Source organism: Lampetra fluviatilis, chromosome 4 (assembly GCF_964198595.1).
Source record: "Lampetra fluviatilis chromosome 4, kcLamFluv1.1, whole genome shotgun sequence".
In the NCBI taxonomy this organism is placed as follows: domain Eukaryota; kingdom Metazoa; phylum Chordata; class Hyperoartia; order Petromyzontiformes; family Petromyzontidae; genus Lampetra; species Lampetra fluviatilis.
The window spans coordinates 10,073,582-10,085,996 of NC_136278.1; the positions used below are offsets into that span (position 1 = coordinate 10,073,582).

The 12,415-nt window shown below is 40.0% G+C and overlaps 1 protein-coding gene across 1 annotated transcript in view; it reads right to left on the reverse strand.

Annotated features, from left to right (window-relative positions):
- Window positions 1-9,820: 9,820 nt before the first annotated feature.
- The window catches only part of LOC144931557 (heparan sulfate glucosamine 3-O-sulfotransferase 1-like), a 38,834-nt gene continuing 36,239 nt past the window's right edge, over window positions 9,821-12,415 (reverse strand). The window contains exon 3 of the mRNA XM_078855527.1: window positions 9,821-11,362. Coding sequence (XP_078711653.1) covers window positions 10,916-11,362 — 447 coding nt within the window. The 3' untranslated portion in view covers window positions 9,821-10,915. The remainder of the gene's footprint in view (window positions 11,363-12,415) is intronic.

A 12,415-nucleotide genomic window follows, 5' to 3' on the forward strand; every position in this document is an offset into this window, starting at 1 on the left:
ACACTGTTCGCAAACTGTTCTGAAACAATTCACAATGATGCTTCTGAATGTGCTGATATTAAATCAAAATGAGATCTGCAATTTAGAAGAGATGGGTGGGGGAGTGTGAGTGAAGTAATTGTGTGTACGTGCGTACATTTCTCAATACGGTATCGATAAAGTGCCACGTAAACAGAAACCGTGCGTTTGATGTTTAATGGTGGCGGTGATAATTGCTCTCACCGACTCTCTGCGGAGGAGAGACTTGGGTGTGCTCTTCATTGAACTCGGGACAACTAATTTTTCTTCTTTATTTTTACTCCAGCGCGTCTGCAAATTATTCTAGTAGCTGATTGCTTTGTTATTTCGCAGCATGCCACACATACGTACGACCGATGATAATGCGTCGCTGATGACTATTAAAACTAAGTAATTTAAGAGCATTGTTCTGTTACGTGTATTGCCCGCCTTGTTGCTGATGTGTAGTTCAAGTTTGGATACATCAGCACGTGTCACATTGTCAGAGTGATGGCAACAGATATATGAAAAACTTATTCACCTGTGCTGACTGGTTGAAATGTAATGCTTCATATCTTTAAAAATGTAAGAACTGCAGCCTTCAAATCCTGAAAGAGCAACACAATAAATCTATATTCAGCCTACATGATGGATGATGTCATATGGAACAATTTATAACCCGTCAGCCAATGTGTTCAATCTTTCGTTTTTATGCATTTAAAAAAATTCAATTTTGTTCTAAATGCGTGTTAATAATAGTAATGCTATACCTATGTACAACGGCTTGTAGAATATCTTCCCATGCTGATATTTCATTTGTTTTTGCCCCATCGTATTCGGAGATAAATTGTGCCTTCATGAAATCACATTTTAATGTTAATATTTACAGTAACTGTAGCGCAATGCTCATTCGTTAAATGTGAGATCCCAGCAGTTACGTTAATTTAATATATTGAACAACATTTCGAACAGTTTACGTTCTATATAACTTGTACATTTAGCCATCAGCGTTGAGCAATACCCAGAACTGCCTTGTCCTAAGTCTGCCATTCTCCCCAAGTCTCCCATGAAAAAGAGAGACTTGTTGTGCTCCTACCTGGCTATATATGAAACATGAATGAATGAAGGAATAATATGGGTTCTCACACTGTTACAGTATATTGCAAAAGTGAATGGCATAGATATGATTTCTTCAAAAATGGGTCAACAATACACCTCAATTCCACAACTTTAGAAAACCTTACATTGGAACTACTGGCTTATTTATTTGAATGTAACGATCACGATTAATTCTGTTCAGGTTGAAGCAAACATCAAAATAATGTGATTGTTAGATGTTATTTTAGTCCAGGATAATGTCCAATAGCAATCATTATTTCTTGTAACAACACTTCAACATCTATTAGAGTAAAACTGTGGTCAGATGTGCCCAAAAGTCCCTAAAAGTGCTTGGAATCGTGTCTAAGCCAAGGAAATTCACTAAACTGGTCTCTAAAGCACTTGTTTCAGTGCTCACAAAATAAATAACATTTGGACGCGTATGATCCAAAACTGTGGATTACAGGCACTCATCTACTTACGAACTAGTTAGGTTCCAGAGGTCTGTAAGTCGATCTATTCATAAGTCCAACTTTACTCCTGTCGATTCCAAACATGTTGTACAGCATGTAGACTAAACACGGGGAATGGATTTAAACGTTGTATAATCTCCTGGAGATGTAGATGCCACTGGTTTTTCATGTTCTGCAGATGTAGATACCCCCACTGCCATCTCATTACGCGGCAAATGAACTTATAACTCTCGATCCAAACGGGCAAATGGACATACAGACGAGTTTGTTCTTATCTCTGAAAGATCGTAAGTCGAATATTCGTAAGTAGAGGAGTCCCTATACATTGGTAAAAGGCACAGCACTGCAATTGCATGCTTACACAACTACTGGCAGAAGAGCCTCCACCCCAAGATTGTTTTGTCGATTCTTCCACTCTACCCAGATACTTCTGAAGGGGTGACAGCACCCACACTTTATGCCACACACAACGTTGCCGATCAACTAACTGTGTGTGTACCCATGTATACTCCTCATGGGGGCTATGGCTGCAAATATCTGTACATCCATACTGTACATGTGGGGAAAGAGCATCACCAATCTAACACTGTCTTTATTTTTTATACATATAAAAAAAAACTTTCATTGGCGTGATAGATATAATTTGGTATAGAAATTAATGGCACGTTCATAATGTGCACTCCAAAATCACGTTACAATTGTTAGAAGATGCGTGGGATGTTTTTGTATTTGCTTTTCTTTTTAACAACAAAGACATTAATAGGCTTAGTCTATGTTCATGTTACAGATTTATGCCTGGTTAAAGAAAAAGGAATGCCCCAAGTTCTATAATATTGAGCCCTACTAATGGGATCATGTACCTTCCGCTAAATGAAGCATATAGTGAACGCACATTAACCGTAATGTGTACAAAAGGAAACTACTAACGGTTGTCAGTGCTAGTTTATCATACAATAATTTACAACTTTCATTCTTGGGTGGCCATTGTAAGTGTTACACAAGCGAGGATTGAAGCTAAGCTCTGTTAAAAAAAAACTGCTTCAGCATATTCTTCTCAGTAGGTGGCTAAGTGGACGCGCGCTCAAAAGCCAAAGTTCACCGATTTAAACGTTTGGCTTGACCTGACCGCTAATTGTGCTGCAGGTGTCGTGTGAATAATGTCGGCTTATTTTGGGGAAGTTTGCACCAATTTCCTGCCCCCCCCCCCCCACAGTTTAACGGGTTTTTTTATCCAGGCAATCTGTTTGTGACTCGTGGTCAGTCACTGTCCGGGATTTGTCCCTGATTGTCAGCCAGCTCTGCAGTAGACTCGAGACAGAGAAGTTCTCTATAGCAGTGGTTCTTCTTTACCTGGGGTGCACGCACCCCCTGGGGGCGCGAGATGCCCTTTCTGGGGTGCCAGACATGGCCAGATTTTTTTAGAAGGTAAATCGTCGAAAACACAAAATTAATCACGGGCACGTAAGCACAACGACGTTGTTTCATAAAACCCCTATGTATTTATTAACATACATGCATTTATATCCTTGGTTCTTTCGATAAAATCACGTAGAGGGGAAATAATACAATAATACAAATATAAAACAATAAAAAAAAACATGAATTTATTTACGATTGAGAACCGAAGGGGTGCAGGCTGCAGTAAAGGTTAAGGACCACTGCTCTAGAGCTTCCAAGGCGTGATCGTAGTGCCTTCATGGTAGCCGTAGTTCCTCCAGGTATCACAATCCATCGTACAAAGCCAGGGCTCATGGACGAGCATGGGCACGCATCATCGAACACCATGATCCGTGGACACAAGCTTGAGCGTAGACGTCCCCTTGGGCAAGCCAACGTACGGTCAGGTTATGTACTGTGAGAATTGGAAGAATACAAAATGTTCTTATTATTATTCTTAATCGCCTGAGTTGAATTGCTTTCATGATTTGTGTTTGGATAGTGTGCTCGTAACTTTTTTCTCGCCACCTAGTTTTGAACAGACTTTTGTTTTAATGAACAGTGGGGAATCAGAACTGCTTTGTCTGGTATGTGAATATAAAATATATGGAATTAACTAATAATAACGATAAAAACAAATACTGTACTGCACAGATATGCAATATATATGATACCCACAGAGTGAACGTGAAGACCACAGAGTGATTTGTCAATATCTTTTAAAGACCTCTCGACCTAGTGTGACAAATTTAAGTTAATTAAAGTACTGCTGTATGCCAGTGCATAGTGACCCTATTTGCTATAATTAATGTAGGAATTAAACACGTACTGAACTTTAGCTCGAATGGCTGTTAATGGGAGTTCCGTGTATTCTTCCGGCAGTAGTTACATATCGCTGGCGGGATGTTGGTGCCCTTGATAACATCTTCTTCTTCTTTATCCATCAACCGTCTTGCGATTGCCAACGCAGTCGCATTGCATCTCCAACGTGCAACTCGTCTGAGCATTACGGAAATAACAATTCTGTTCGTCATTATTTCACGGGTAATTCTCGATGGCTGATGACGGGCAATGATATTTTAATATATATAAAACAAATTGTGAGTGCACGTTTGTGCTGAAATATAGTGCAGAGTTTTTTTCTTGTCAATTTAGGAGTGGTCCACTTCCTATTTGGATAGAAGCCATATTGGCCGTTATGCCGAGGGTTTCACTCAGGTGAATGGCAAGAAATTATCTGCACATAACGTTTAGAACTGTAGAACAGTCGGTGCAATAACAAAACGGCTGAATAATGAATACTGCCATTAACACGAACTTTTCCTCAAGTAACACAGTTCGTTCTCAGGGGTATATCTGATCTTGAGTTTGCAGCATAAGTGATAAGAAAGTTTCGTGAATTATACGGATAGAGTGCCTATTTTACAATATAATTTCTCAACAATTTCTAAAAGTGCAGCAGTGATTAAAATATATCTCTCCGGAGACTATAGGGACATGAACACACGACTATCTCTGCTACTTTATCCCCCTTATTTGGCCAGAGTGAAATTTGAAAAGGTGAATCTTGAAATGTTTAATATTCACAAAGAGAAGAACATTAGTGCTAAGAAACTTCCTTGACTTGACCGAGAAGCACAACGCAGGATTGTCTGTCGCTAAGCACTGTTCAAGATATACATCTGAAGTATAATAATGTGTTCTATAGAACACTGCCATTGTTTGGTTGTTATTATTTGAAGTTTTAAAATACGTTATCGGGGTTAGGGTGAGTTCTATGATAGTTGCAATGAAGATGCAGCAAACTAAATCTACACTTGTATGTCGATACTTTTATGAAGAGAGGCATGATCTGTATGCCGGGTGACGTACCTACACCCCCCTAGGTCAACTCAGACGTAAATGGGTCCTAGCTGCAGTGTACATGTGCTGCATGCAATCCATAGCTGTATATCTCTACTGAAAAATAGCAATATTGCTCAATGGGCCTTACCTGGTGAAATAAAAATTTATATTTTTTAATCATCAGCAGCAGCAAAAGAAGCAAAATCAGGAACATAAACAAATATATGTAACAAAACGAATATCTCGATTTAAAGCTTTCGTGACTGCAGGGATTCATATTCTTGGTTCTTTCGGTAAAGTCACGTAGAATGGAAATAATAAAATAATAAAAATAGAACCATTAGATTCTCACGACGTTTCGATTGCAACACAAGCAATCATCATCAGGTGTGAAAACCACGGCAAGAAATTTTAGAAAAAAGTGGCGTTTTTTTCTTAACGTCAGCACCACGGACAGCAACTGGTGGTTGTTCAGACGGGCGAGTCCATCTATGCTCCGAATGGAGGAGGGGGGAGAAAAAGAGAATGGAATGCGGTCTGAAAGTCACCGTAAGCGTGAACACAATCAATTAAGACCCGAAATGGTTCATCAAATCCTTCCAATAATTGCTAAGCCAGAATCCATCTTCTCGGTTGAAATTGTCTCTCTGTTTGTATATGTGGATAGCCTCATGAAAGAATCTCTCATGGTAGCCAGATGGCTTGCAGAGAACCTCTGTCTTGGAGAAGTCAATGTCATGTGAGCCCACTGAATTATAACAGTGGTCTGCCACGGCTGAGGTGTTGGTCCTACCGTGTTTTAGGTCTGCTTTGTGTTCACGGACGCGGTCCGAGACATTTCGTGAGAATTTTATTGTTTAATTTTTATTATTTTATTATTTCCCTTCTACGTGACTTTACCGAAAGAACCAAGAAAACGAATATCATCTACAAAATACTGTAATAATCATTGCAATCAAATAAACAACATCATCACTATCCTATCATAGGCATGAATCATTACTGTCATATTCTGCATCTGCATGTGTTCCTCCATTCCACCTTTTACCAGAAAGTTTTGGTCAACAAATGTTGATTTTTTTTTTGCATAACTCAGGCGCTGCTGAATGTGCACGTGAATTTGTGAGGAACGAGCCGTCAGGGGCCATCCATTTAGTACGTACACATGGAGGGGGGTTAACCCAAATGCGTACGCTGATAATGTACGTACGCATAGAAAACGTGGGGGGAGGGGGTGAAGCCTCGATAATAATTTGTCTACATCGGCCTTCAAATGAGTTAGATAGTCCAGCGGTGGACTGTTTGCCTAAACACGTTAATATTATTCATCCTTGATCATTTCTGCGTGGATTAAATATCGGCCGTTCTATAGGATTCGGAGGGGGGGGGGGGTGCGTCAGGCGGTACGTACGCAGGTGGGGGGGGGGGGGTAAAAAGTCCGCGTGCGTACAGGGAGGGGGGGAGGGGTCAAGTTTTGACAGATTTGTGCGTTACCTACTCAATGGATGGCCCCTCACACGCTCGGGGCACAGCCCAATTAACGCGGTTCTGCACACCGTGGGCAAGTTTCAGTGCATTTGTTAATATGCGAAAACATTCCAACATTGTGGGCTCCGGTCCGAGACTCGCCAACTTTGGCCAAATGTCCCACAATTGTGATGGAAGTAGCGGTGGAATGGGGGGTATTTTCGCATGGGATTGGCCGTGCATGAATTTTTATGTACAGATGTGGGCAGGTTTTCCGTGGATCAACAAACGAAGACAAATCATAGGCGCATTATAACGGCTGTTAAGGAAAGATAATGGGCTTAGCCCCGACATTCCCTCTCAAGGAGATGATGGCTGATGGATGGAATAGGGGTGACGGTATGTCAGCCATCGGAGGGAACGTGGCTGAAGCGATGGGATAAGCTCACGTCCGGAACCGAGGTGCATTGCGGCTTTGCAAGACGAAGGAATTGCAATGACTTCATCCAGCAGTGGATAGATCATGGCTTGTGATTGTAAGGTATACATTTTGTATGAAGAAGCAAAAATACAGTCGACGGCAAGACCACCTTTACCACCTGAAGGCAAATTATTTGCCTGTAAACGACAGCATATTGACTGTGATGTTTGCATTTCTCCAAGTAATTTACATTTTTCTTGTTTATATTTCCTGTTAAATTAGGCCAATATCATTAGTCGTTTCTACTTAGTGTGTTAATGATTTTAAGCCGTAGCATGAAGTGAACGAATTTCCTAGTGATAAATATAAAAGAGTATGGATAATGCCAGCAGGGTAAACATTACAGCCTTGCATCACATCCTCATTTACATGTGCTTAGTCAGCAGAATCTATCCAGACCATTAACCACGAATGTGTGATCATTTTGCAAAAAATAGCCATTAGGCAAGCAAATGCTTACAAAAGCCCACATACTATATATCATGCATTGCATGGTGATAATGTATAACATGTAAATATAATTTATGAAAGTGAGATGCTGAGCTTTATATTCAGTATAAAATGCATATTATTAATATGTAATCTGCCAGCCAATGCAGTTAGAATTTAGAATTTTTTGTGAACGTTAAATTTGATTTATGCAGAGAAGAACTTTCTCTTGATACGGAACCAATTTATTTTCAGTCCTACAAACGAACAAGCGTAAACGTGTATGTGAATAATGGGGTGCTTGCATACCAATTAAAATGTGTGTGTGTACCTACGCGGGTCTGAGCAATAAACAATGTGGGGACAACGTGTGCAGTGTCACTTAAATGGGAAAGGGTCCTTAAAGAAAGGCCCAAATCGTGGTGTTATGCTCCACAGAGTGCCTTTGGGACACCTCTGTTTGCTACTGACTTTACTGTTCAGCAGAACTTAAAAAAAAAATTATGGTCGGTACTTCTTTTGTACCATAAGTCGTCGTGAACTTATCCTGCAATCGATTTTATTCTTGCTGATTAACTCTTTAATATGAGCCAACCATTATTATTGATGGGGTAATGTGAGCACTGTAAAACATAGCCTAAATGTATGGTTGGTTGTACTATAAACCAAGGAGTCATAATGACCAAATTTCATATTGATATTTAATTTGCTTCATAAAATGTCTCAATCCTTGTATTCATTATTAACGGTCATTTGAAAAAAGATCAAAACGCAAATCAGAATTTGTAACCCGCTAAGGTTTTACGGCCAAAAAAATAACCTGCACATAATTTTAAAATAACAAATGAAATATGTTTGATGGCACATTCAAACTATACATTCAGAATGATTTTAAATGTGACAGCTGGTTAGGAGATATCTCAAGGATGCAATTGCATTTCAGACTTTCATTGTCTGTTTTTGCTGACTTTTCAAATGATGGCCCTTCCGGTCGCATACTATTTTCATGAATTATCTCACTCTTTATGGATATTTATCCGATTGGAATTTTGTCGCGATGTACACTTGTCAAGTGGCGCAGTCGCTAAGAGATTCGGGGGAGGGGCGGGGGGGTGATATAATTTTGAGGTCTTTTTTTTTACCATGCTAAAATCAGGACAGTTTACAAATTCTGAACGGTTCAGAAGGTTACATTGCATGTAATGAAAATGGGCTGTCATAAAGTAAACCCAGGAATAAGCAAATGCAGTCGTGGACAATTCTGGTTTCTAATTCCACTGCCGACCTTTTTATTTACTTTCAAGTACCTTTTCTGTTAATCACCAATGAGATGATCTCACTTTCATATTTGTTCAGGCCCGCACTGAATAACAATTTTTATGGGAGATTTAGTCATGTCCCCCCTTAATAATCTGAGAGTATAGAATGATATCTCTCCAACAGTGTTGCTATTCCCGGTCGATGAAACTGCAGTAATTGAGATTAAAAAGGTCCTTTCCATCCACCCTCGGAAAAAATGTTCCCCCACCCCGGGATTTAATCTCATGCAAGGCTTCCCAAAAGGGACTCGAGATGGCTCAGTAAATGTTGATTGTGTGCACGCAATGATTGTCTTCCTCTTGAGTTGTTTTATGCTGTGAGATTATGTTGTGGGTGAGCAATCAAAACTTTGAATGTTGAGAAGGCATGCAGCGCTGTCATTTATTGCTTCATTCATCAACAGAGTAACTTTCAACGTCAATAGATATACAAAGTCCCCTTGTAATATGTGTCAGTACACTCTGCAGAAATCTGCTACGAAAAACATCACTTTGGTCATAAATACGGATTGATTTTCACGTGCACGATTCCACGTGGGCATAATCAGATTAATTGATTCTAGTTAATGATTTTTGCTAAACATCACGGGAGCTGCATGGAGTAGTGCCTCTATTGTAGTCTGCTCATCTGATTGTGCAGAATCTTTACGGTGGTATGTATGTTCTTTAATTGTTTTATATATATTTAAATATGCTAATTGGTGAAATTGTATTATCATTATTGTCATTATTGGTTTAGTATTGTCTAAAATCCAATCCAAACTGCACCAACTGTGCCAGATCTCATCGACTGATCAATCCTGATTGATTCTGTGCAATCGTGGATCACATCAGTTTCACGTGGAATCATATTTTCAGTACAACTATTATTTTGTCATGCCAATTTTTTTTTACAGTAGTGGGCGATGTTGCAGTGTAATTCCAATTGAGTAATTTGCAGGTATTTTTTTCAGTATTGGAATGTTTAATCAATACCAGCAACATTGTATAGTTTGTTTCGGAGTTGTTCTGTGAATAAACTGGTCCCTGTTGGAATGTGGAATTTCCATCTCTGGCTCAGGGCCACGAGTGCAAGAGAGCCCTGAGAATTGAGATGCCTCCACCCTTGTTTTTTGTATTTAAAATAAGTTTGTTTATAGTTTTAGAATAAAACTTCATTATAAATTTAAGTTCCTTTTGTGGTCACATACTGGGCATATATAAAAAAAAAAATGGATTGCTATGGAAATAAATGGTAGGAAATAAAACAAAAACATTTGTTACTCATCTTTTCATGTCCTTTACTGTTTTTATTTTTGATAAAAGCATACTTTGACTGATATAATCTAAAAATGTTGAATACATACAGTACAAATGAAAGAGTTATAAACGTATTACATCCATTGTTAGCAATTAAAGGATTATAAATAACCAATGTTTTTTTTAGCAAGCGTTGTACACAAAACTTATTACTTTAAGTGAACTGCATTTGGCCTCCGGTAGGAGTAAAAATATAAGGTTAAATATAATGTACATTTTTAAAACTTTTCTGGTTTTCTTTCAATTTACAATTTACAAAAGGGTAGGTGTACATAAATAGATATGGTATTCACACACACTGACCCTCGAGAAACTCCTGGTTGTTTGGTTTCCATTTCTTTTTGCCCATTTAAGCCAAGCTGGTGTTGTTGTGATTGTGTAAGCGCAGTGCATAGGCATTGACTGCAAATCTACACCAAAGTTCTTCAGCTGTATGTCCAAAGGTGACCAGCAGGAGTCTTGGTATTTATGAGATTGATTGGTCCTCTCGTTGGTGACATCGCTTGCCACTGTGCTGTAGGCAATGGCCAAAAAAGGGCTCGAGTTTAAAGCGGGTCCATTTAACATACATTTTTTGCCTCAGGACACCATGATGAAATAATTGACACGTTTAACCTGCCCATTAACAAGAGGATCATTAATCTTGTCAAGGGGTATTGGTAAATGCACTCCCCGTGTTTGAATTGGAACTACTGGCAATACAAATAAAGCAGATCAATCACAACATTAAAAATGCTTTATTTTAGCTTTTCATACCATCCAGGACACTAACTCTTCTGACATTCAAAAAATCAAACCAATTTATTCCATCGGCAGCAAATCAGTTCTGTTGTGCTTTAATAACGTAGGTATTATATTGTATCAGGGCAAGGCCCGTTCTCTAGGCTGTAGCATTGCTCTAGAAGTTATCATAAGTGAAGTGCTGCTTAGAAATAGCAAGTGCCCTTTTGCAATTTGGTCCATTGTGTATATATATATATTTTTTCTGCTTTCGCCCCACGTCAAACGTGAGTCGAAGTCTACTGCCACGAGGGGATGAGCGTCGGCAGGAGCAAGCCTCTCTCGACGGCTCACGGCCAATCAAAGGTCCTGCCAATCATGCCGAAGAACCGCCGGTTGTGCTCTCGGAAGAAGGCGTGGAGGAGGCGCACCACATCGGGCCGCACACTCGGGTGTGGCCGCCCCTTGGACTTGTTGAGGCAGCGCTCGTGCGTCTGGTTGCGGAGGCAGTAGAAGCCACGCGTCGCGTTGAAGTAGAAGTTGTCGGGCCCAACGTGCGGCGAGAGGCCCAGGAAGCGCTCCACGCGTCCCACCTCGCGCGGCGGATCTTGCACCAGCCGGTCACCGTCCACCACGTGGATGCGCTGCGCAGGGAAGTGCGCGAGCCAACGGAGGAGGTGCAGGTCGTACATGCTGCGCTGCACGGCCTGGTAGGCCAGATTGACGCGCCCGTCGCGCACCGCCATCTCCTCGAAAGGTCTGGTGGGCTTGCCCCTCTCCAGTCGGTTGTAGTAAACCTGTGGGAGGACCAGAGCGGTCGTTTATGAGATTCACTAGAATGGATTGACAGCGAGATCATAAATCGGTGCAATATTGGAATTAAAATTAAATCCAGCATCTTGCCGCTTCCATGAGCCAGGATTAGAGCTTTTGCACCTTCAAGCAATTTTTGTGAATAAAAAAAGACTGCAGTAAGATAGCACGACGACTGTTAATATCTTGGGGATTACTCATGTTTTGTGTCTTAAAAGGTGTGATGGGCTAAGTAAACCCTGGATCGGGATTTGAATTTGTAACCTTTTCCCGGTGCGTACTCTGCCACAGCACCAGCCATATTTTACCACACATACATTTTATATGATCTTTAAATATTTGTTTAATAAATGTCGGTACAACTTTCCAAAGGTTCCCGCTGTGAGCTGCAGGACGACAATTGTTTTATTTCACATTTGTCCCGACTCATCTTGATGATGGGGATTTGCTACTTTGAGGCTGAGCCTTGGAAGTTATGCATTGAAAGTTTCTTAAAACGGTTTAAGTCTAGCTTTGTGAAATGTGTCATTGAGCACCCCAATTTATATGCAAAGGTTTTCAATCGACATGTATTTCAGATATCTGCATAGGAAATGTGACTATATTAACTAGATTACCACTTGATAAAATGATGCTATTATTGACTGCAACAGATACTTCTGAACTTAAGATATAACGAGGCAATTTAAAAGGAACAAACTACATCATTGCATAACCATTTCCTACAGATTTCCTTTTTATTCTGATAACCCTACGAAGTCTGAGGACAAATGCAGCAAATGTAATATATATTAATAAAGTGTTGCTCTTAATATGCATCAGAGCACAGTTTTATAGACTTCATATTATGCTAAGTCCTGACCAACAACTTTTTAACAACCTTATTATAGCATTATTTATTATCATCGCTGTGCTACCAAGTGAGCAAACAGGCCTTCGGGATATGTTTTTTTTTTGCTTTTCATGACCATGCGAGGAGAGATATGCGTATGGGCCCAGTGGATTCGAAAGAAATAGCGCCTCGTACAGAAACAAAA